The 24,110-nt window shown below is 40.8% G+C and overlaps 7 protein-coding genes across 10 annotated transcripts in view; 6 read left to right on the top strand and 1 right to left on the bottom strand.

The window, feature by feature from the left end:
• Positions 1-813: 813 nt before the first annotated feature.
• LOC100116464 overlaps positions 814-24,110 on the bottom strand; it is a 30,028-nt gene continuing 6,731 nt past the window's right edge. The window contains exons 1-9 of one of the 3 annotated variants that reach the window (XM_016981884.3): positions 7,500-7,831; positions 6,155-6,389; positions 5,855-6,085; positions 5,676-5,770; positions 5,518-5,587; positions 5,266-5,430; positions 3,783-5,177; positions 3,476-3,702; positions 814-3,390 (exon numbers count right to left, since the gene is read on the bottom strand). In XM_016981884.3, coding sequence (XP_016837373.1) covers positions 3,216-3,390; positions 3,476-3,702; positions 3,783-5,177; positions 5,266-5,430; positions 5,518-5,587; positions 5,676-5,770; positions 5,855-6,085; positions 6,155-6,389; positions 7,500-7,507 — 2,601 coding nt within the window. In that variant the 5' untranslated portion in view covers positions 7,508-7,831 and the 3' untranslated portion in view covers positions 814-3,215. Of the gene's footprint in view, positions 3,391-3,475; positions 3,703-3,782; positions 5,178-5,265; positions 5,431-5,517; positions 5,588-5,675; positions 5,771-5,854; positions 6,086-6,154; positions 6,390-7,223; positions 7,832-24,110 lie in introns of those variants that run through there. The other 2 variants (XM_008209756.4, XM_031922649.2) reach the window with 2 other exon arrangements.
• Positions 8,185-10,199, top strand: LOC100116501 (pickpocket protein 28). 2 transcript variants are annotated; one of them, XM_016981886.3, is made up of 7 exons: positions 8,185-8,393; positions 8,469-8,660; positions 8,730-8,871; positions 8,966-9,196; positions 9,288-9,518; positions 9,593-9,889; positions 9,972-10,199. In XM_016981886.3, the coding sequence occupies exons 1-7, from the start codon at positions 8,200-8,202 to the stop codon at positions 10,176-10,178; spliced, it is 1,494 nt and encodes a 497-aa protein (XP_016837375.1). In that variant the 5' UTR covers positions 8,185-8,199; the 3' UTR covers positions 10,179-10,199. The 2 variants fall into 2 exon arrangements, with proteins under 2 accessions (XP_016837375.1, XP_008208106.2); XM_008209884.4 differs by having other exon boundaries at positions 9,593-9,893.
• Positions 10,816-11,809, top strand: LOC116738502. Its single transcript, XM_032596828.1, has 2 exons — positions 10,816-11,174; positions 11,237-11,809. Exons 1-2 carry the CDS (start codon positions 11,031-11,033, stop codon positions 11,756-11,758), a joined length of 666 nt encoding a protein of 221 aa, XP_032452719.1. The 5' UTR covers positions 10,816-11,030; the 3' UTR covers positions 11,759-11,809.
• LOC100116567 lies at positions 11,865-13,604 on the top strand. Its single transcript, XM_001601361.6, has 2 exons — positions 11,865-12,723; positions 12,794-13,604. The coding sequence occupies exons 1-2, from the start codon at positions 12,126-12,128 to the stop codon at positions 13,504-13,506; spliced, it is 1,311 nt and encodes a 436-aa protein (XP_001601411.1). The 5' UTR covers positions 11,865-12,125; the 3' UTR covers positions 13,507-13,604.
• On the top strand, positions 13,845-15,592 carry LOC103316378. The gene is made up of 2 exons (XM_008209755.4): positions 13,845-14,596; positions 14,674-15,592. Exons 1-2 carry the CDS (start codon positions 13,867-13,869, stop codon positions 15,384-15,386), a joined length of 1,443 nt encoding a protein of 480 aa, XP_008207977.1. The 5' UTR covers positions 13,845-13,866; the 3' UTR covers positions 15,387-15,592.
• On the top strand, positions 16,020-17,692 carry LOC100116640. Its single transcript, XM_001601032.6, has 2 exons — positions 16,020-16,740; positions 16,810-17,692. The coding sequence occupies exons 1-2, from the start codon at positions 16,173-16,175 to the stop codon at positions 17,520-17,522; spliced, it is 1,281 nt and encodes a 426-aa protein (XP_001601082.1). The 5' UTR covers positions 16,020-16,172; the 3' UTR covers positions 17,523-17,692.
• Positions 18,092-23,956, top strand: LOC100677982. Its single transcript, XM_016981890.3, has 3 exons — positions 18,092-18,301; positions 18,404-18,762; positions 19,310-23,956. Exon 3 carries the CDS (start codon positions 22,376-22,378, stop codon positions 23,591-23,593), a length of 1,218 nt encoding a protein of 405 aa, XP_016837379.1. The 5' UTR covers positions 18,092-18,301; positions 18,404-18,762; positions 19,310-22,375; the 3' UTR covers positions 23,594-23,956.

Genomic DNA, 24,110 nt, shown 5'->3' with positions numbered 1-24,110 from the left:
TCAGCAATGGCGCGTAGTTCTCAAGGATCTGAATATTTAATTTTGCTACTTGTGCTACTTTGTTTATGGTTCGACGTTGCTCGTTGAGATCCTTCGCGAAAATCACAAATATTCTTCTTAGAACTTAGAACTATAAACTTGCAATTTTTACTGAACTATATTTCATGAATCATTGGTAACATCCTTTGTTGGATAAATTCAACTATATGTATACGTAGAAAATAAATAGTTGTTCAATAGAATCGCATGCAACATCATAGTTACACGTATACAAAAAATCCATGATAACACTACTCAACAGCAGCTCACTTTCGAAAGCCATAAAACGCTTCCGCGCGGCCACGAGTTTCGTCGGGTAAACAGGGGAAACCTGTTAATATCGATACCAATATATAAATATACAAATTAGCCGCGAAGAGATATGTCTCATTCGGCGTTATATGCGAGAAATATGATAATCAACCCGTCGAACTGGGAGGCTCGCCTCGCCGTCGACTCGTGCGCGCCCAACGACCGACGCGTGCTAGAGCAGGAATTCAATTCATCTGGATGTGGAGGAAAACTGTACGGTGACGTTGTGCTACGTATAATTTCTCGGCGCTTTGAAATTCCCAGCTTCTCGAACTTTACCAAGACGAGATTTTGTTGGAGATTTTCGAGACAACCTGCACCTCATGTTGTCTTGATTATTGAGATTCATGTCAGCGCTGTCTTGATTTGGTATTGTTCGCATAGTTTAACAATTGTATACAACATTTTTCAGTCCGTTTGAACGAAGCTTCGAGAACGTTGATTATAATAAGAACACCGTCGTACGTTTTTTTAGCAGATTTATTAAATTTTATATACAGATGGAATGGCTTCGTCGGGGACATTGCAAAATATTCCACATACCGATCATACAGCGTTAGTTTTGTCATTAGCAAAATACTGAAAAAATCGCGAATCGCGTTATTTGTTATACATATGAAGCGCAATCATCGTGTACAAAAATTTGCTTGTACATTTACCGTGTATAATACTGAGCGGTTCTTACACATTGCACAATTCTTAAAAATCTCTAACTAATGAACGAAAAAACTTTCTTCGATCTTTCATATACGATCGACTGCGCAGTCGAACGTGTATACAAAATGATCGAAGAGCGAACATGAGCTGGCGACTGATGTGAGACTATTGCACGAGCCAAATAAATTATTCATACTAAGTAAGAAATACATCACTGCTTATTGCAAATGCTCTATCTGACGCAGATTTAAATTACGCTCACAATAAACAACAACGTGATTTAAACATTTATACGTAGTGTGTATACGTATACCAGAGAATATTTAAACTTTCATGCTCAAATATAGCTCTAATAAAAATATGCTTTAATGCTCTCGATTTGCACAGTTGATAAAACAAATTTGCGCCTTATAATGGTATTTATTTATGATATGAAAGAGTAATTTCTGTGGAATCCGATGACCGCTCAGTTGCAGCATAGGTGGTACAAGAATTAACAGTATTTTACAACATAATGTAACGTGATTGTTAGTATGCCCTATCATGCTCACTTTTAGTTCTACTTTATTTGACTTGCGTATATGTGATTTTATGTTCTAATCTTTTTAAAAACATTACATGACACTTTACAAGAAAAAAATGGCTTTTCTTAATAAATTTGTAATCAACTACGTTTTGACTTTTTCTGATTTTTAGAAAATCTATAAAATAAGGCATTTAATTATCGTCCAAAGTCAACAACTTTTTCTATTTTGAATAGCAAAATGAATGAAAAATATGTAGTTGTACTAATTTCCTAAACACAGCTGCTGATTCTTTCTAGAAAGATCATGTAATTTTTCTCAAAAGGTTTATACAACCAATCAGTTGATATGATGCCTGAATTATGATTTTCTTATTACTACAACTTATTTCTAATTGGTGATATCAACAATTTGTAATGAATATTGATATACTCTACACAACAATGATCCTAAAAACGAATAAATTTTTCTTATACAGTGTTCACCTGTAGTTTTAAGCTCTAAAAATGAACTTATATTAATAAAATAATAACGATATATTATAATTTTCAAATTACAATATGGCAAATTCTAATCGCTTGAGTTAACGTTTACATATTTTTATATGCAAACATAAGTTTGTGAATCACTTTATAATTTTATAAGCATGATAAAAAAAACATGCTTTTTGCATCTCAGTGAAAACACTGATTGGCGCATGGAACAGTGCATTACTACGGAATGTTTGGATTTGGCAAGTTAAGTACTCAGCGCTTATATTTTCATTCGAGAAATCACAGAACAAATCTTTCAAAATGGTCCACACTGTCTTTGATTTAATTGGTATTTTTTATTTATTTCGTTCGTTTAGAGGTCTCGTTAAATAATTTGGCAATCGCGTGAGTAAAAGTGTCCACTCCTAACTCATTCGATTACTTATAAATATAGTCACATATACATAATATATCTCTTAATAAATAAAAGCTGCCAACATAAAAGATTGTAGCACATTTTTTGGACGCTTATACAACATTAAATAAAAATGTTTATAGATCATATTTCATAAGTTGGAGTGGACAGTTTTTTCTGAGAATGTAACATTACAATTAGATCAGGCAACGATTTGCCAGAACTTAACTTATGTATAATACAATAGAGAATTTTTTATAAAAATACACTTATAAATTTACTCAAAAATTGTCCTTATCTTATAATATATTATAATATACCTTGTTTTTTCTTAGCAAATTCATTTTTCATCGACTTTAAATCAAACTGGTGTAACATATGAGATACAAGGCTCATTGATCAGTAAGCTTAGTAATTAACAAATTAGACGGATAGATCGCAAGTATAGAATATTGCAATTCTTTCAAATACTTTGATTACCTACTTAATGGCAATATAAAACATTTCATATATTACAGTTAATTAAATCTGGCATTAATTATTAAAAACTTGTGGAAGATCTAAAGTTACATTAAAAATGTATGCATGAGTAAGTACTTTCGATACGGTTATAATTTTTTTTTTTTTGCATATTGCACATAAAGATAAACGAAATCAAACATACGGAATGATTACACTTATAATATCACTGTCAATGTAAAAAAGATCTGATGTTAATTGACTAACAATACACTGTACCTTTGAAAAATCTCTGCATGTATGCACGCTGCATATTGTTTTTGTATTATTATATTTTTATAGTATGATTATCGCATGATCTCTTTCGAGTCTGCGCTTGGCTTTCAGAGGCACTATTCCCATTAAATCAGCCGGTGTGGGAAGACCGCCAGTCGTATTAGGTGCTACAGCTTGTTGATAAAATACTTCAGTGTTTCCACATTGATTTCCATAAACCACCGTATCGTCCGTCCTGAAAAATTGATTTATTTATTTTGTGTATTAACAGTAAAACAGCCTGTGGGATACAAGAGCAATAAGAAACATAAAAAAATTACCTGACTATCATCTCTGTAAGATTTTTGTTTTGCCTAAATCTGTCATGAAGAGAAGATACAACTTCTAGTTCTGTAACGCCCCAGAGCCCAGATCTATGGATGGTATCCCAATCAGAGTCAACACTTAAAACACTGTATAGTTCTTTGCTTTCATTAGAGGGAAGTGGTTCTAAACACTGCTGTAAACGAGTTTCTAAACAGCCCAAAATGCTAATGGAAGTCTCCCACTGTAATAATAATAATAATATGAAAATTACAGTGAATAAATATCTAATAATTATATTGGAGGAAACAAATTGAAACCCACCAGCGAATGAATCAAGTCGGGATCATTAGCGGTGCCATCTTCCATCAATAAGAATAATACCATATTTTGATGGCCACAAAGAAATAGCTCCCCTTTCTCGTAGATACCTTCATCTTTAGTCGTTGTTGTCCAGTCCTCGTCTATTTCATCATCGTTATCACTACAACCATCTTTGCTTACAGCTTCCAGTTTGTTCTTCACAAGCTGATTGCTGACCATCGAAAAGCTTGGCAAATCGCGAAACTCACTAGGTGTAGTCTCTCTACTGCAAAAACCACTCGTTCTCTCGTCGGCTAAAAGGCTCAATTTTGACATGAGTGGTGTAAGTTGAAGGCCATCCAATTTTCTGCGCTGTGGTAAGTCGAAAATACCACCACACTCCGAAGTCGACTTGCGCCTATCATCATTGTCCAATGCGTTTAAGGGTTTCAATGGAAGACTCATGGATCGACGATAAGTTTCTTGCTTGCTCTTGTTCTCTAATCTTACGTCCAAGGCTAGATTTGGTTTCGACTCCGTTTGATTGCTACCGTTTTCAGTGCTACTGTTGATTTTTAAAGCGAGCTTTTCACTTCGCAGAGGCGGTAAACTAGTTGAAAAGTCAGATTTCAAATCTGATATTTTGGAAGTTTGATTCAGCTCTTGATAATGACTTGCAATATACTCATCGTACAATGACTGAGATACAGGTAGACCATCGTTCCTAAATACTGGATAAAACGGATCGGTTATAGTGTTGTAATATCGACGGCGCTTCTGCTTCTTTGGTGACTCATCATCGCAATCCACACTCATACTGTTGTTCAGTTTTGGTATTCCTATACTATAAGTTTTAAGTACCATTTTGCTTGAGTGTTTTTTTATGGAATCGTCCAAATCTGTAAGACTAAGACTCATTGCATTTCGATCTTTTGCCTTCAACATAAGTTTTTCCTTGGGCGGTGCATTTCTTAGTTTGTTCAAACGCTTGCATCGCAACGCCTCTTTTACAACGTCGGGAATATCATCCATATTCTGCTCTTTGCTTTTGCTGTCTAATTTGTTATCTTCATTTTGCTGTTTATTACTATCTGTAGGTTTTGCTTCATTTTCCTCTCCTGCAGCACATATTGATACAGCGAAACCGTGCAGCACTCGATTTACATCTTTTAGAGGTGTCGAGCAGACACTTGGTGTCAGAGGATGTTGATATTTCGGTCGTTCGGTTTTGTTATTGGCTTCTTCTTTACGTTTTATAGGAGAACTATACGCTGTAGGGTACAAAGGCGGAATACAATGCGCCATGTTGTAATGCGTAGCATCTAACTCGGCTTCTTCTGGCACGGTAAAAATACGAGATACATCCCGTTTCATCATGGAGACTGGTTGATCTTTGGGTCCAGGTTTCGCAAGATTCTAAAGAAAGTGAATATTTGTGATCAAATCTATCATGGCGTGAAATTTATATAATCAAGAACTATATCATGATAATCATTTTTATTACCTTTTTATGAGCTTTTTTGGAAGCATTGTCAAAATATGAACTGTAACCACGTTCCATATTTGCCTCTTGGATTAAAGTAGACAACTGTCTTTGTTCAACGTAAACTCGAAACAGTTGAACCCCGACTGGTAAGTGAAAATTCGTTGGTATTCTATCAGCTGGTGCCTACATTTTATAAAAATTATGATACCTATATTAATTGGTGCCAATAATAATATTGTTTTAATACATTCTATAATAAACAATTCTAACCTTGATTCGAAAAGGATCTGTTATAACCAGTTGCTTAGTCATTTCAGCACTTAATTGTGATGCAATTACTCTAGAATTTGTAATAGGACATTTTTTTAGGCATGTCTAAAAGGTTTATTCAAAAACTGTGTTACAGGTGATTTGACAAAGAAACTTACTTGTTGTTATAAAAAAGAGCTCCACCAACAATACCATTTGTTTCCTGGCAATATTGAAGAACTTGCATTGCTTCTAAAAAAACATTGCTTGCACTCTGGAATAATTAATAAAAAATGTTCACTATAAAATAGCAACAGTTAAATTTGTAGCAATATTTTGTAATGAAAAATGTGCATACCCTTGGAAGCTTTAACATTGGAAGATTTGAGAATAAACTGGCGCTGTACTGCAGTATTGGCAAGTACGTTTCAAACATTTGATATAATTTTTCTGTAATTTTATTTCTATCATTATTGAGAGACAAAGAAATTGTCTCAAAATCACAGTGAAAGAATTTAAGTAATGATTCCAAAATATCTGCTCGTCGCTCTAGAATCCAGTCTTGTATATTTCTATCTGTACCTACAGCCTGGAAGCATTTAATGTTTATCAGATAAATTAAAAAAAATCACTTTATCACAGATTATAAATAACTTACAAGCACATATGATCCAAATTTTTTTAAGACAAATTTTCCACCCTGAAGTGATATCATAGATGGAGTTGAAAAAGATGTTGATAAAAACTGGTTCACTCCCATCAACTGACCAGCTAAAGCTAGTCTTTGAGTTGGTGAAACCCATGCTGGATGAAAGTACATAACAGCATCGGCAGGATCATCTTCTTCTTTACAACACCTTGTGGTGTCGTAAACAAACACTATCATCATCTCTCTATAAGGATAGAAAATTGAAATTAGTAATACATCCATGTACTAGAAATAACTTTGTTGAGTTTGGAAAGTTTTGGTTAATTTTCTAATTAAATTTGTTATTACCGCACAACAGTATTACTTGATTGATTACTAAAAATTAGCAATCAATTCAAAATATACAAATATTGTTCTGATTTTATATTCAATTTTCCTTTCATTATTTTAATATTTATGTGAAAAATGTGGCTAGCATTTGTGGCAACAGTATGAGTAGCTAATGAGCCATGAAGGAATTGACAACATATACTGTTCATTGATAAGCTTTTGATACAATCAATCAGTGATGAAATCAGCATAATTACTAAGTATAATGGAATAAAAAAATTGTAACTTCATGTTACAAAGTAGTTATTTTACCCTATTTATTCTGAAGCACGACTTCCTCACTTGGACATCTAAAGTCACAATAATCAATAAAATGATTTTGCAAACTTAAAAGATGCTTTCAGATCTATAAGATTATTGATATGATAAAACCATTGACGTCAATTCCTTCATAATAAACAATCGAACTAACTTATTCTCAGAAAGGAAAGTGACGTTAAAAGAAATAAATGTCTTTCCATTGTTCGATGAGCCTACACTCAAAAATAATTGCATAGCATTCTTCGAGTAATTGAAAATAATAGAAATTGTGCCAAAGGCTAATCTACAAAAGTACAGAGTACAGCAAAACTAACAAAAAAAGCACTAGCGCAGAAGGACTGTGCGTCGATAGTGATCAGCAAAGGATGCTATCAACCCTATCATACTATCAGGAACAACAAGCGCCAAATGACGCACGCGAACTTACGCAATCTTGTAATCAGCATTATCTTGGACAAAAATCAAGGAATTAAAAAGTGACATTTATAAAATCGAACGCCACACCGTTCATCGCCTGTACAGACTATTCTCGAGCGCCCACCAACGATAAGAACAACGACGACGACGAGGAGGAAGCCCCCCCGAGAGCACAAAGTAAACATCAGTCAGTTCGCTGTCTCGCGTCAAGCTCATTATGCTCTCCCACTTTCTCTCTAACATATATCTATCACTTGCACAAAAGGCGATTACGCAACATTCGTACTTTGCCATGATGATGATGCGCTGCGTTTACGTCGTCGGGGCTGTCCAAACTGCTGCAGAATGCACTTCCTCGTCGGCCGGAGCGAGCGGATAGCAGCCGACGCCCACGAGTAACCCGAGTAGAGAAGAGGCACAGCGCACGAGGACTCGCCTGGAAAAATGCACTTCGATGGAAATGCAGCCACTATGCGTTATGCATAATGCATGTTATGTTCATAATAACCTAAGTTGTCGAGCCGCAGCCACGATCTGTAATTTTATCTTATGCTGATGTGCAAGAACAAGTCTATATGACACTCTAAGCGCATTATATATAGGAGCGCGCGTAAAAACAATATGGCGATAGGGGTCTGCACTCTGCACTCTGCGATTTGCGCATGCGCCGATATAAGGAGTAAAAGGAGAGAGTGCGTTTCTGTGTTTGTCATTACCTGAAATTATAATGATAAACTATTCGAATAAATGCACGATCGGTAGCAATTGTGTATCTAAATTCGAAGCTGTATAGGATGTCGGATATTGTGATTGTAACATTCAGCCTGTATAAGCCACAGAAGCACATTATATAATATACTCAACTTTTCTAATGAACTCGAAATAATTGCAGTCGTAACATCGATGATAAAAACTTGACAATATCACGCAATCGCGCAATAAGCTCTGATTGCACTTAATAATTTTGCATGCGGCCATAATATAGTATGAACCGCGCACCGATAAGTATAGGTACTAGAATTCCATCCACTTTTCCATCTCTGAACCAAACATTTCATCCTCCAAACTTCACCAAAATGCATCCACGTAACTTGATCAGATGGCTGGAAGCCTATTTGAAAAGTTCCAATATCCACGGCCTGAAGTATATAGTGGAAAAGAATTACCACTGGACTGAGCGGTAACATTATTCGACGACAATTCTTTTGAGTCAACGTACATTCATAATTATCATCGACCATCGTACATCTTCCAGTTTATTTTGGCTCATCATGTGCGTGTTGAGTTGGTACGCCTGCGTTGCGACTGTCCTTAGCATAAACAGAAATTTCGTGGAGAAACCAGTGGCTATCACCGTCGACACGTCGTACCTCGATTGGCAGTCGCCCTTTCCAACAATCGCTATCTGCAGTAGTTTCAATCAAGCCGCCAAAGAATTCGCGGCTTCGTAAGTTGTACCACGTTCAAATAAGTCAATGTCATTGATATATGCTGATTGATTCCGTTTGATTTGCAGTCTAATAAATAAATACAGTAACAAGAGTTTGAACGCTCATACGCTTTCGGAGCAACTGTTTTTACCCTCGAGAATGGGCTACTTGAAACGGCTCGAAAAATTAAATATACCGGCTGAAGACTACGTGGCAGTGTACGATCGGGTAAATTATAATTTATCATTTAATTACAGATTACAAAAGCTTGTACGAAAGCATCGAAATTAAAAAAAAACAAAACAAAAACAAAATGTCACAGGTAGAACCAAACTGTTCGGAAACCTTCATCGGTTGCTCATGGAACGGCAAAGCATTCAACTGCTGCAACGAGTTCGTCACACTGCACACCGCGGTGGGCTACTGCCAGATGCTTAATTCCAAGCACGCGAAGCCCGCGAATCCAGCGGTGGACTTTAGCGTCAATCGAACGCACAGATACGCTCAGCTGTCGTTCGACTTTACCGAGCGATTCAAAAAGGCTAATTCCGATGTTGGTGAACGATCGTATAATAAATGCACTGTATTAAGAAAAAAAAAAGAAAGATATTTTACAATAACGATTTGTCTTATATTATGTATAGATTCAGATTTTCTTTTTGAACAACGTGGAGATACCGACCATCTCGACGAGCAACAACAAGATACTGAAGAACATCGAGAGGGTCGTCGGTATCGAATTCAACATTCTCGACATCGTCAACGAGAGCGGAGTCAGGAATACACCACCAGACAAGCGTGAATGTCGATTCCCGGAAGAAAACGAGGATACGCTCATCTACAAGCTTTACAGCTTCGACGGATGCATCACCGACGTGTGTATTGCGGCAATGAATAATGACTATTTCAATTTTTTTTTTTAACAATTCAAACGATCGCCACAATATAGATCGACGTGCATCGAATGCAAGAGAGCTGCGACTGCATAAGCTACGCGTATCCGCGCAAAGCCGGCCTGCGCGTCTGCAACATGACAGGCATGCGGTGCATCGGTGAGTACAGGCGCGAGGGGCAAGCTTCCAGCAGCAGCAGCTGTTTACCCGACTGCGAAGGTGCCTCCGTCGATTGGTACACCTACGAGCTTATCAACGAGGAATCGACGAGAGGCTCAGGCCTGAGGATGAGAATGCTGTCGATGCCGCATATGCGCTACCAGCGCTACGTCGTTCGCAGTCTTCTCGATGTTGTAGGTGACTGTCGTCGGATGCATTTTTTATTTTTAATAACTATAGGTTAGAGATATTGTGCGAAATCTAATCGATTTGCAGTGGCAAGTGGCAGTTCGATCGGCTTGTTCACCGGAGCCAGTGTACTCAGCGTCGTGGAACTTTTTTATTGGCTGCTGTTTAGACCTCGTAAATCTGGCTGATCCTCGCGCATATAGGTATATGCTAATGCCGTTTCGAATTAGAGAATGTCAACAAGTTTGTAATTTAATTTCACGTTTAAAACTGTGTTCTCAAACAAAGCAATAAATAATCAACCGAACGAGTGAATGTGCCTTTCATTTCGATGTTGAATCAAGAATTTACAGCGCTTATCCCGTTTTGCGATTGGTCTATTCAGTCGGCGATCATCAAACTTTGCAACAAAATCCTCATAACCATATTTGCCAACCGTTACGTGCTATCGACGAAGCAGGTATTATTTTCAGAAAAAAATATCGATGTGATTTCATATCAGCAGGAGATGAAATAGTTAGACGAGTGTGCATGTGCGGTTTACATCGGTAAAGTGCCAGTATAACATGATGCAGTCATAAAACGCGATTCAAAGTGCACACAAGAAGTGTGTATAACAGAGAGTCAACAGCGCGTGACTCTAATAAAAATTGTAATCGCAGGCAGATATATTGTTAAAAAAGCCTTACTGTATATCAGACCTTGTCTTTTCAAAATCAATGTATAACGACGAGAATGCAGACTATAAAAGGAACCTGGATTTGATGTATTGTGGGTCTATTTGATGTCCTTTTCTAACACCCTAGACCATGACTAGAAAAGCTCGGAAGCATCGCTTTTCCGTGAAAGCGTTTCCGGAAACCCCGACCGAGTTCGAATACGTAAAGGGCAGAGGCGTTTTTTACCGGGAGACGGTATTCTTTCAGAATGCCATTCCCGAGCTGACGAAGGGCGTCGACGTTGAGTCTTGGAGCCCGAAATGTTATTTGACGAACGGCGAGGTTCTAGGTAAGAAAATGACTCTTCAACGAAGAAATTACGAGATCGGCTCTCAAGACACTGGCCCACTTTCACGCCTCTTCCATCCTGACGGAGGCTCGTCTGGGCAAATCCCTCTACGAGCTGTACCCTGATGCATTCCGAGAGATGGGATTCGCGGGTGTCGGCAAGAACCAGGATTGGGTCATGGCTGGCAAAGACACAGCCGTCACAGTAGCCGACAGCCTGGGTCTGGACTCCTCGAAGATTCACGACATGTTTGCCAGAGTCGTTAAGACGGCGAGGGAGCAGGTATAACTGCCTTTCGCGTGTTTCAATTTTCAAAAGCATGATATGATCACGATGAATTTCAGGAACGAACGAAGCCAACCGACAAAACGATGGTGGCCCAACAACATAATGCTCGACGACAGCGAACCACCTCGCTGCAAGCTCGTCGACTTCCAGTTCGCTCGTTACGCTCCACCGCCCAGGACCTCGTTCTACTCCTCCACCTCAGCACCAGTTCGGAGTTTCGCGCGAAATTCGAGCCCGAGATTGTCCGGTTTTATCATTCGACCTTCAGCGACACCATCGAGAAAAACAATCGCTCGATCGAAGTTCGTATGAGCATCGAAGAAATGCGTGAAGAAATCCTGAAGCAGAAGCTCCGCGCTGTGGTCACAGCTGCTCTGTACTCCCCAGCCGTTTTTGCCAACGGCAAATTTGCCGAGGACCTCATCGCCGATCCCGACGAGTTCGAGAAGTTCCAGTACGTCGATCGACGAGAGAATGTGTTCGAGCTGATGCGACGCAACGAGATGTACCGGAGCCGAATCGAGGATGCCGTGAGGGAACTCGTCGACTACGGCGAGCGATTTTTCATGATCGAGTGACACCGTTTTGTTTATGAATAAATATAAGACACGACGCACGTTATCAGAAAATTAACCCGTTCATTTCGCAACCCGTCTCTACATCGAATTGTAAAACAGTCGGAGAAGTTGCGATTAACAAACACGAAGCGCGATTGAGGCCGCGCGTCAGAAAAGCGAGTATCATAATGAGAAATAAAGATTATAAATTTACGAACAGTCGAGGAAAAAGAACGCGCTGATTTACGAATCTGACGAACTTCGTGATAACGAACGTCTATTGATAATACGCGGAGTAGCGAAGATAAGCCTGGAAAAATCTCTCGCTGCAAGTTTCTTTATAAACCTATAAGCAAGAGTGCGCAGACCGGTAACGCAAGGCACAGTCATGTCCAGCCCGACGATCTTCGAGAGTCCGGTGAACGTCGTCTCGGGATTTCCCGAGGACAAGGCCGCCACGAGAAGCAGCGGTGGCAACAACCCCAAGCTCTTCTTCAGAAACGTCGTCTCGCGCGAGGAGGCCAAGACTCTGGCAAGGCAAGTGATATACCCCGACGCTGAGCTGGTGGACTTCTATCTGCGACCCTACTCCGAGGAGAAGCTCGGCTTCCTCGGGACACACTTGTGTCTGATTATCGTGGCCAAGAAGCCAGGCTCCGAGGAATGCGAGAGGCGAAGCTTCTTCGTGAAGACGATCCCGAGAGATGTGCCCGGTCAGCTGGCTTATATCGAGGAGAAGGGAGCTTTCAGGAAGGAAGTTGGGTTCTTCAAGCTGTTGGTTCCGCTGTTGATGGAGGGATACAAGGGCGAGCCCTGGGCACCGCCGTGTTATCTGATCAAGGAGGATACGCTTGTCTTCGAGGACATGACCTGCAGTGGATTCGGGAACAGGCCAAGACTCTTCGACGAGCCCACGGCTAGGGCTGCTGTAGCCTCGCTTAGCCGCTTTCACGCCTCTTCCTTGCTCGCCGAGGAAAGATCGAACGGTCGGTTGCAATATTTTTTAATGATATCGATTGTTCAAGCACTCGTAACAGCTTTCTGCGTGCGTTCCAGGCAAGCCCTTGAACCAACTGTACCCCTCCCTTTTCGAGGAATCCGAATACAAGGATACCGAACGCAGCAGGGCTTGGTTCCTGAGCGCCATCAACCTGAGCATCTCCGTCGCCAATGACCTGGGTCTGGACACGAGCAATATGCTGGAGGCCTGCAAACGCATCTTCGACATGGCCATACCCTCGAAGACCAAACGCAACGTCGTGACCCACGGCGACCTCTGGAGCAGCAACCTGATCTTCGACCCGGCTGACCGATGCATCATCGTCGATTTCCAGCTGCTGCGCTACTCACCTCTGGCTCAGGACCTAATGCAGCTGATCTACCTCAGCACCACGAGGGAGTTCAGAAGACAGCACGAGACGCAGCTGATCAAGCACTACTACGAGTCGCTAGAGGCCGCTTTGAAGCTCAACGGATTCAAGGGCCCAGTGCCGAGCTTCCAAGAGTTGATGGAGGGTGTCGAGGAGCAGAGGTTTCCGAGTCTCGTGTCGGCTGTGATAAACTTTCCCACGATCATGATGGACGGGAAAATCGGAGCCGAGATTATGAACGGGCTGGACGCGTACGAGTCGTACTTCTTCGTTAATAGAAAGCCGTTCGTGGACAAGATCGTGGCCCGCGATCCCGAGTACGGAAGGAGGGTTGTCGAGGTGGTCAAGGAGCTCGCCGAGATGGTGCAGAAGGTTGAGAGCCTGCCGCGACCCAAGTAAGCCAGAGTTCCGAGGTCGGATTTGTAAGATTAATCATGGAGAGTTTCACAGAGAAATCATGCAGCAATAAAATAATTTTTAACAAACTTCAAGATGCATACAGAGTGGAAAATATTATGACATTCCAACCCGAAGAACGTTATGTTCCAGCAAACGTCTTTATCAAAAGTACCAATGCTTGCTCTACCACGTCACAAGAGCAGTAAAAATGAAAAGCAGCGCATCGCGAACACGCGTTATAAACAACGACGGCGCATTTTAATTTACGGTCTTTGATTTGAGATTACTTTTCATTTAACTCACCAAAATAATTCATTTACTCGAGACAATGCATTTATACCGATACGCCGAGCACACTCGATGCGCAACTGGTCTAATCGCGATTGTGTATCAGCGAAATCTCTTGGCATTGCTTCCGACAACCTCAAAAGATATATAACTGCATTAATTGTTCGCGAGCAGCCTTCTTTACTAAAGCGAAGCGAACGTGGCGAAGTAGTACAAGCCATGTCTAGTCAGACGGTCTTTAAACCCCCAGTAGTCACCAATTCGACGGAAATTCCGTTGAAACCTACTCAACTGCATTTCAACGAAGCTTTTCGAAACACGGTGACTCGTTCGGAAGCGGAAAATCTGACGAAATGTGCCTTCTCGCCAGACGCCGAACTCGTCGACTATCACCTGCGTCCTTATTCCGAGGAAAAACTTGGCTTCCTCGGCTCTCACCTTTGCCTCATCATCACGGCTCGAAGATCAGGATGCGACGAGTTCGAGAAACGAAGCTTTTTCGTCAAGAGTATTCCGTACAATATACCAAACCAAGCAATCTACGTTGAAGAGAAAGGGGTGTTCGAAAAGGAGGAAAAGTTTTTCAGGTATCTTGTTCCGCTTATGACGGACAATTTCAAGATCGAGAGCTGGGCACCGCGATGTTACTTGACCAAGGACAGCGCTATCGTTTACGAAGACATGAAACTGAGAGGGTTTACGAACAGGTCGAAGTTCTTCGACTTGAAAACCTTGAGAGCTGCGGTAGCCTGCGTTGCGAGGTTTCATGCCTCGTCTTTGCTAGCTGAGGAGAAGTTAAACGGTAAACCTTTTATCTCATTGATTAATCATCAACGCTGCATTGAACACAGGTTGCTTACTCTGAAATCGTACGTTTAGGCAAGTCAATACATGATCTCTACCCGGAAATTTTGCGAGAGTCCGAGTACAAACAGACAGGTCGCAGCAAGACCTGGTTTGCGGTGGCCATCAACCTAGTGGTATCCATAGCCGATCAGCATGGTTACTACTCCAGTAACATACGTCGAGCCAGCGAGTGCATCTTTGACGCTATTTTACCTTCCAAAACGAAACGCAACGTCGTGTCCCACGGTGACCTCTGGGGTAGCAACCTAATCTTCGATGGCGAAGATCGATGCAACCTAGTGGACTTTCAGTTGTTGCGGTACGCACCTTTGGCCCACGATGTCATTCGGCTAATATACCTAACGTCGAGAAGGGAGCTTAGACGGGAACATGAAGCGCAACTGCTGGAACACTACTACGTGACTCTGAGGAAGACTTTAGTTGACAATGCTTTTAAGGGGGTGATGCCAAGCTACGAAGAGCTGCTGCTCGGAGTCGAGGAACAAAGATTGGGCGCTGTTGTGACGGTTGCTGTCGATCATCCGACAGTTATGATGGATGGGAAGATGGCAGCGACGATTATGGACGATCCTACGACTTACGAGGCTTTCTTCTTCAAGGACCGGAAACCTTTCGTGGACAAGATTATGAGCGTGGATCCGGAGTTCGAAAGGGTTGTCAAGGCGGCGGTTCAAGAGTTGGCAGAGATGTCTTTGATCGTAGACAGTTTACCAAGGCCGACGTAGTGATATATTGCGTGTATAAATAAGAACATAATGTAATATTAATATTGTCAAAAGTTGTGTATTGGTCGCATGAGTATAATTATCATGATATTTTTTAAAGTAAACAACAAAGAAAATGATTATCCGAAGACGAATCATAACTGGAAATCGTCGATTTTTAAAACTATGTGGTTATTAAAAAGCATCTATTTCTATTATACAATGTATAAGGATTGTTTAATTATTTCACCTTAATGGCATGTCATCCCAAAAAACACTGTTTTTCTATTACATAAAACTTTTTCAATAAAGCTTACAAATGAAAAACCGAGTCTGTAGCGCCGTAGTCTTAAGTTTAATGAATCGTTCTACCGAAAGAAAAATTCGATCGGACTTTCTGTTTTTCTATAAGTTTGGAAATACAAAATACCCCGTGGCGGATTTGCGAAGCTTTTGGGACGACAGCCCTTTAATTTCTATTATTAACTTTTATAAACCCCATCTTTACTTTATCTTTACTTCTACCCAGCCTTATCTTTATTTAGCTTGAATGTAAAATTTGTCATTGATTTTTCTACTGATAACGAAAGCAGGATTTTCAATTTATGATCTTTGGAATTAACATCCTTTTTTCGTACTAAATTTGTTATACTTATCAGTTACTCTCCATTAATATGTTTGCCGAATCGCTGATTAAAATTGTCAATACGAGATACAAGATACAGAAGCGTAGTCAAGAGTTTTCTTATAACCCGATAGGCTGATCTGTCCATCAAACCTTCCCGAGACCGTAAAAAGCATACAGTCATGTCGGGGGACACGATCTTCGACATCACGCCGAACAGTAGCTTCAACAAGCAAATCTCTCAAGTGTCGTTTAGCAATTTTTTCGACAACGTAGTTACGCGGAAGGAAGTGGAAAACCTAGTGAAATGTGCCTTTTCACCGGACTCCGATCTCGTCGATTACCACCTGCGGCCTTACTCGGAGGAGAAAATCGGTTTTCTCGGCTCGCACCTCTGCCTCGTCGTCACGGCTAGGAGGCCATCGGGATGCGAGAAACGCAGCTTTTTTGTCAAGACTATTCCACGAGACGATCTCAGCCAAGCGGCTTACATCCAGGAAAAGGGAGTCTTCAAGAAGGAAGCCGATTTTTTCAAACACGTGGTACCGATCATGATCGATGAGTTCAAGGGTGAAAGCTGGGCACCGAGATGTTACCTGGCTACGGATGATACTTTAGTCTTCGAAGATATGAAGCTCAGAGGCTTCGCAAACAGAGGTAGATCGTTCGACGAGGCGACTACGATGGCGGCGATCGCCTGTCTAGCGAGATTGCACGCGTCGTCGTTATTAGCGGAGGAGAAATTGAACGGTAATACATTATCTTTGACTACTTCTTTCGTTTTATAAAATTCTAAAAATCAAACTTGACGTTGCGCAGGAAAATCGCTGATGGAGCTCTACCCCCAAATCCTCCAAGAGACGGAATTCAAACGCACGACTCGCAGTATGGTCTGGTACACAGTAGCCATTGACTTGGTAATCACCCTGGCCGAAGAACTCGGTTACGACTCCAGCAACATCCGTCGAGCCAGCGAGTGTGTCTTTGAGCTTGGTCTACCTTCCAAAACCAAACGCAACGTCATCAACCACGGTGATCTCTGGGGCAGCAACATGATCTTCGACAGCAAGGATCACTGCAAGCTCGTGGACTTCCAGCTGATCCGCTACGCCCCTCTGGCTCACGACGTCATGCAGCTACTCTACCTGTCGACCTCCAGAGAATTCAGACAGAGACACGAGCAGCATATGATCGATTACTACTACGCCGTGTTAACCGAGTGTTTGACCATCAATAGCTTCAAGGGAGACCTACCGAGTTTCGAGGAAGTTATGAATGGAATTGAAGAACAGAGACTGCCGGCTGTGGTTACCGCATGTATATTCCATCCAACGGTGCTCATGGACGGCAAGACGGCTGGAAGGATTATGAACGATTCGACTACGTACGAAGCTTATTACTTCACGAGGAGGAAGCCGTTCGTTGATGCTATCATGGCCGAGGATCCGGAGTACGAGAAGTGGGTGAGGGATGACGTTAGAGAGCTTGCGGAGATTACTTCGAGAATGGATAGTGTGCCGAAACTAACATAGATTCCTTTTGAGGAAATCTATTTTGACGTTGATTGCTTTTGCATGCGATAATAAACTTTTTAGCTATATGCTTTTCGTATTATATTTTCTTTTATATGTAAATTTGAATATATTATAAATAATAAAAATTCACCTTTGTCTGATTTCAATAAAAGAAATACTCGAACATAGCGAAGCTTTTTCATAACTTTTTTCTTGTGTTAGTACATATGGACAAATTATTGGGTATGATACTCAACTGAACTTTTTTAACTGACAAGTGGTTAATTAATTTGTAAAAATCGAATGAACGGCGTTCTTGTACTACGAGCAAAGTAAAATCGAAATTTATTTCGTATAGAACAGAGACAAAAAGGTAATAATAATATAGTTCGTACTTTTCCAAAACAGTCGCCAAACACTCACACTAATACATTTTTTTTTTCGTGCATACTCTATAAATCAAGCGATATTTAACCATTCATAATCAAACATAGAAATCTTATCTCGAATTAAAGTAATCTACTTTCAAACACATCAGGCACTATGGACGGGCAACCTTTCCGACCCTCTAATAAAAAATTCAGTAATCAAGAATAAATCAAATAAGATTGCTCAAACTAGCGATAAAATTAATGTGTTTACAAGCAGTAGTTTCCGCGTCTATTTCTTGCGGAAAATGCCCTGCGATGGGTACGTTTTATCATTACGAGTAACAGTAGCGAGAAGACACCTTCACATCTCAAGACGTTACGATCGCCATTCATAAAATTTTCAAAGAATTTAACAATAACAGTAAGGTACGCGTATCCAAAAAATATCTCTCTTGCAATAGCATACATTTATTATTATAGATCTAAAAATTTATCAAAATATTATACTACGTATGAACTTTTCCACAGGAAGAATGTAAGCAAGCCTAAAATCCTGATTGTCTTCATCAAAGTTGTGACTCACGCTGACAAGAATCAGGCAGAATGCCTGAAAGAAAGCATATTTATCAAGCAGTCGGCGTTCTTCAAAGAAATCATGTCAATAAGTCGGACGTAGGTCTAGACCAATTAAAAATGGTACCCTATATATTCTATTTAGCGAAGAAAGACGCAATGACAATGGAGTAAGGCCCGAGATAGAAAAGTCATGCGTTTCAAGACAGGTTTTACGACAAAGTGTCGTCACTGATGTTGGCCCTCGTTCCCCTGGATCGATTTCACAGCTGCTCATTATTCTCACAGAGGCCCCAGTCAATCAGCAGTGGAAGGTATGAGGCGAAGATTCGTGCTTGGAAATATAATTTTTGCATACATTACGAATTTCGAAATTTCGATTTGCACGTGAGATTCGAAGAAACCGGTATTTTGCTTATTAATATAATTGCTTAATGAATGCATGATTGGAAGATTGTTTAATTAAAACCGTACAGTAATACATATTAATGGAGACACGAAAGAACTTAAATTCGATTATTATCTATAAGTATATATAGTTGAGAAATCTAGCAGCGTATTTTCTCGACGAAGATCGATGAAGATTAATTTGAGAGATTTTTTTATTCTCCAATTCGTGAAATAATCATCAGAAACGTTCCTCAACAGTTCCACTATAAATGGCTTAATTTCGAGAAAAGTCGTATCAAAAAATTCCATACTTCCAAAATTCATAGATCATAAAAGCGATAAGCTCGAAAAAAAAAACATATTTATTGCTCTTTTTCAAACACGCTGCATTTTAAAAATATAATGAATCATTCATCGCAAGGCCACGTTAAAAAAAGTTTACGCATAATAACCATATAATAATTTTTCCAGCGTCCAGTTTTATCAAACGAATTTTTTCCGGACTCCTTCATCGCGAATCTCTCCGTCCGGGAAGGAAGGATAGCTCAGTGATTAATATCCGCTGGCGTTAACGTTAGTTGTCTATATCCACCTCGCACCAGTTGATATTTCTTTCAACGCACCTTAATTTAGGAAGAAAGAAGGAAAAGAGTTGATAGTCTACTACCAGCACTTGATCCTGAAAAGAAACCATCGAGAGAAGCTTTTCAGATCTTATGAGGATTTAAAACTGTTCGAAATGATTAATGTCTGTCTGTACTTCCCAAAAGTTTTCTTAAATGCTAAGATAATAACTGTTTATGGAATTACGCACAAAAGAATCGGGAACGCGCGAGGAATTTATATTCAGCGATCATGCGCAAGTTGCGTTGGATTATAATATGCGGAAGGATGAATAATCTACGACAGTATGATTAAGCGCAGGCGGTCAACGAATCGGCCGATATAAGCGAGATATCGTAAAGATGAAGGTGGTAAAATGATCGATTGCCAATTAAATGCGTATGATTATTGTTGTGCGTTTGTAGTTTTTTTTTTTCACTAACAATGCCCAGCTCTACGTACGTGATTTGAAAAAATAATTTAAAACAGATCATAACAAACTTCTGAAATTTCTCAATCAGTAAACAATGAATCCATTATTTAACCGCGTTACATAATGACACACACATGACACACATAAATCAAAACATCACCACCCCACGAAATACCTAAACGAATATTTGCTCTACGACTTCTACAGCGAACAAAGATAAAACAAACGAACAAGGAAATAAACACGACACAAAGTCGCAATAACGCATCACGTGACATTAAATTGACCCTCACATCACAAGCTCGATCGTAAAGTTTCACAGGTATTTGCGCAATTAGTCTTCGCCTCGCTTTATCTCACGTGTACACGAATACCGAACGCATCGCAAATTACGTCTTGGATTCGCCACATCGTGCGAAGATAAAAGCCGATCCCTTATCGCGCCGACCAGTAGAATCATCAGTCACTTCGCATACGCTTATACTCTCGAAACTAATAGTCGTCGTCGCGTTCTCGTGCATTGATATACTTACGCGAAGTACGGAGTCCGAAGTAAAAATTACCTCGTTAGAATCGAGCCTCGGAAATGGAGCACAGAGTTTTGCTCGGAGTTCAGCTTGGCGATTCCGTGCCCACGTTGCGTCGTTACGAAGAGGAGAGACGAGCCGCACGCGAAAGAAAGGTTGACAAGGAGTTGCCGATTTTTGGTCAGCGGAATGAGCTCACCGGTCTCGTCGTTGGCCAGAAGGTTAAGAGGTTCGTGTCTACGTATCTTCGCAACAAGAGTCTGTTCCCGATGAAGAAGAGCATCATTTTTCGCTGGCGGTAGTTTCTTCTCTGTGAGAAAGGAAGATTTTTTTTTTGCCGATTTTTTGTACGGTTTCATTGTATATTACTCATCGTTTGCTTGATCTCAGGATAATTTGATAGTGATTTAATTTTGTACTGCGATTGTTGCGCAGAGATATGGACTGGGATATACATATTTTATAATTTTGAGAGATGTCGCGATAAAAGTAATCTTTTTTTTATGTAAAAGAGTCATGCGTTATAATCGTTAACATTTTAAAAATTACTGCTGGTACATAGCGATAATAATTTTAATCTTTCGTTATCAACGTCATTACGGTTCAGTGATAACAAGATAATTTTAATTAGTTTTATGTGAAATTGTTTAAACACATGCATGCAAATTGGTACTATTCCATTCCTACATGGACTTTTTGTATCACTTTTTTTATTTCGTATTGTACTCGAAAGGTATTTTTGTAGAAAAAGCATGCTTTCTCTTACAACTAGTTCTCCGACTTAATTTTGAATGTCTATCTACAGTTTATTTTTGTCGAACTACTCTTCTTAAATTAAAACGCAAAGCTATACACGTTGAGAGCTGTTACTATAATATTCAATCATTGTTATCTCATTGATACAAGTTTACTGAATTGATGTGAACAATTCTGTACAAACAAAAGCATGTTTCTGGGTTATATTTACAAGCGCTCTACTTATTTAAATCAAGGCTACTCTATATACAACGAAGATTTTTTAAGTGTAAATACAATATAGTGCAAGTACAATATGTTCTCGAAAATATCAAATTAAAAGAACGATTATTTAAAACAACAAGCTTCATTCATGGGGCTTCTTACATGCATTACTCGAAGCAATTTATACGCATATACATATATATAAAATGCTATGAAAATAGCGCGCGTTGAATTATTAAAAAGCAAACGGTAAAGGCTAATCAAGTGCAGCTATACTTGGATATCATGATCAATAAACAGTTATCTTCCATCAAATTTATTACATAAAATTTCATCCAAACATTGTAAACATTCAGCTTATCGAAAGTGCACAATATCCTTAATTCAAACAATTGACAAAATTGTTTGTATCTTTTGAAAATCTCCTAGCTAATAATACCGATGCTGAAACGTCGCAACTCTTTCAAAAGTCACAACTTTCGAACGCACGTAAGAGAAAATAATAGATCGCGTAAACAACGCCTATACACTTCCCCCTCCTAATTCCTCGCGCGCTTTTCCAAAATTACCAAACGCTCCGCGTCGAGCCCCGCTCTCTCTCTCTCTCTCTCTCTCTCTCTCTCTCTCTCTCTGCCACCAAAAAAACACGATCAAATCTCGCCGATCGATCAAGCGCGGAGACGGTGTCCGCATTATTCCCACTCGAGCTCGAAGGAAAACGATATCAGGTAAATTTCGCCGAGTCATGTGGCCGGACTTTAAAAGTATAAGTCTCTGGCGTGCGTCGATTCAGTCGTATACTGTAGCTCGAGTTTCGCGCGCAACGCTGTATACTTATACCGATAATTGCCGCGCTTGTTATTTCTTTCTTCATATCAGTGCAGTCGCACTGCTTTCCCTGCGCTAATAACTCGATAATAGCATGAGATCATTCACAGAGGTGTATACTGGTTAGATAGACAGTGAAAATACCGAGGAGAGTGTAAAGGCCAATAATTTTACGCGTAAACAAGGATGTCGTCCATCGAAGAAATCCTTGACTCCGAGACGATCAGGAAGATCGTCGTACAGGCTTGCGAGAACGACGAGTCGGTGGAGGTGATCTCCGACCGCATCGAACGGTACTCCGCACACACGGTCGGTTTCCTGGGCAGTCACCACTCCCTCGAGATCACGATCAAGCGTAAATCCAATCCGGAGCCGGTCAAGCTGAAGTTCTTCGTGAAATCGGTACCGCGCGACAGCGATGGCCAGTCGCAGTTCGTCCAACAGCAGAGGGTCTTCAACCACGAGGCCGCGTTCTTCAACGAGCTCATGCCCAAGTTGATGGAAGCCGTCGAGCTAGGGGAGATTGAGCCCTGGGCGCCGAGCTGCTACCTGGCGAACGACGAGCTCGTCGTGCTCGAGGATCTGCGCGCGAGGGGCTACAGTCTCCTCAAGACCAAGTGCTTCGAGGGCCCCACGCTGAAAGCGGCAGTCAAAACCATGGCCAGATTACACGCGGCTTCGATTCTGGCGGAACATCGCCTGGGAAAGCCCCTGGGCGAGCTGTACCCGGACGCCACGAGGGAGCAGATGTTCTCCGAGCACATGGCCAAACACGGCTCGGGCTTACTGGAGTCGCTGATCAGGGACGTCGCCGAGAAGGAAGGACGCAAAGCCGACAACTGGAATCGGGGCACGAAGCACGCGTTCATGTTCGTAAACGTGGGCAACCAAGACAAGAGGGTCGTCTGCCACGGAGACGCCTGGCCGAACAACGTGATGATGGCCGACGACGAGGAGCCCAAGTGTCTGCTGGTGGACTACCAGATAGTGCGTTACGCGCCGAGGATGTTCGACGTGGCCGAGATGATCTGCCTGAGCACGACCAAGGAGGTGAGAGACAGGGAGGAGAAGTTGGCACTGAAGACTTACTGGAACGAACTGTGCGAAACGCTGCGGAAGTGCGAACCCGAACTGGCGAGACCGAGTCTCGAGCAACTGGAGGAGGAGTACGAGGAGGCCAAGATCGCTGGACTGTTTAACGCGATCTTGTACTACCCAACGATTCTTCTCGGCGAGGAAGTCTACCGAGAGTACGACGACGAAACGGCCGTGTTGAAGAAGTTCGTTTTCAGACAGAACAACGACTGCATCATGGAACACATAGAGAAGGACGAGGCTTACGGGAAGAGAATCGCCGAAGTGGTCATCGAGTTTCTCGACAGATGCGACGAGTTGAAAGACTGAGACTTTTTTCGCGCGAGAGATATTTCAGATGTTGATGCGTTTAATCGAATACATTATGATACTGTGATGGGTACTTGTAAAGAAATATTTCAGATGTAAATCGGCCGGTTTTATCGAATGTATTATGTACTGTGATGGATTGTCGTATTATAGATTAAGATTGTACGATCTACTCGAAGAGGCTGGTTTTATCAAGAATGTTTATGAGCATCGGGCGATATCTATTTTGCGAATCGATAAAGCGTACAGCTTACGAGGCTCGAATTTATATTGTGTATTATATATTTTTTAAACTCTTTTGTTGAAGAAGATTTTTTTCATTTTATGTAAATAAATATGCTGTAAGCGTTGTGGTTTTAAAACTTGCCAGTTGATTTGGCACACATTTATTTACATACCATATAACTTTTGATCCCTTATGGTAGTATCCTTATTATAGCACTTGATTTTGACTGACACTTGTCAAGAAATAAACGACACAATGCAGCACATTTAAGGTAACTACTTCTTTATCTGG

Source organism: Nasonia vitripennis, chromosome 2 (genome assembly GCF_009193385.2).
Source record: "Nasonia vitripennis strain AsymCx chromosome 2, Nvit_psr_1.1, whole genome shotgun sequence".
NCBI lineage: Eukaryota > Metazoa > Arthropoda > Insecta > Hymenoptera > Pteromalidae > Nasonia > Nasonia vitripennis.
The sequence above is the reverse complement of the archived record's forward strand: the minus strand, read 5'-3'. Positions and strand labels throughout refer to the sequence as shown.

Coding starts and splice junctions, on each gene's coding strand:
- LOC100116567 (XM_001601361.6), top strand. CDS start 12,126: ATGTCCAGCCCGACGATCTTCGAGAGTCCGGTGAACGTCGTCTCGGGA. Junction 12,724..12,793: donor CGCCGAGGAAAGATCGAACG/GTCGGTTGCAAT, acceptor CGTGCGTTCCAG/GCAAGCCCTTGAACCAACTG.
- LOC100116640 (XM_001601032.6), top strand. CDS start 16,173: ATGTCGGGGGACACGATCTTCGACATCACGCCGAACAGTAGCTTCAAC. Junction 16,741..16,809: donor AGCGGAGGAGAAATTGAACG/GTAATACATTAT, acceptor GACGTTGCGCAG/GAAAATCGCTGATGGAGCTC.
- LOC116738502 (XM_032596828.1), top strand. CDS start 11,031: ATGGGATTCGCGGGTGTCGGCAAGAACCAGGATTGGGTCATGGCTGGC. Junction 11,175..11,236: donor TTAAGACGGCGAGGGAGCAG/GTATAACTGCCT, acceptor GATGAATTTCAG/GAACGAACGAAGCCAACCGA.
- LOC100677982 (XM_016981890.3), top strand. CDS start 22,376: ATGTCGTCCATCGAAGAAATCCTTGACTCCGAGACGATCAGGAAGATC.
- LOC100116501 (XM_016981886.3), top strand. CDS start 8,200: ATGAACCGCGCACCGATAAGTATAGGTACTAGAATTCCATCCACTTTT. Junction 9,197..9,287: donor TCAAAAAGGCTAATTCCGAT/GTTGGTGAACGA, acceptor TATTATGTATAG/ATTCAGATTTTCTTTTTGAA. Junction 9,890..9,971: donor TTCGCAGTCTTCTCGATGTT/GTAGGTGACTGT, acceptor ATCGATTTGCAG/TGGCAAGTGGCAGTTCGATC.
- LOC103316378 (XM_008209755.4), top strand. CDS start 13,867: ATGCGCAACTGGTCTAATCGCGATTGTGTATCAGCGAAATCTCTTGGC. Junction 14,597..14,673: donor AGCTGAGGAGAAGTTAAACG/GTAAACCTTTTA, acceptor TCGTACGTTTAG/GCAAGTCAATACATGATCTC.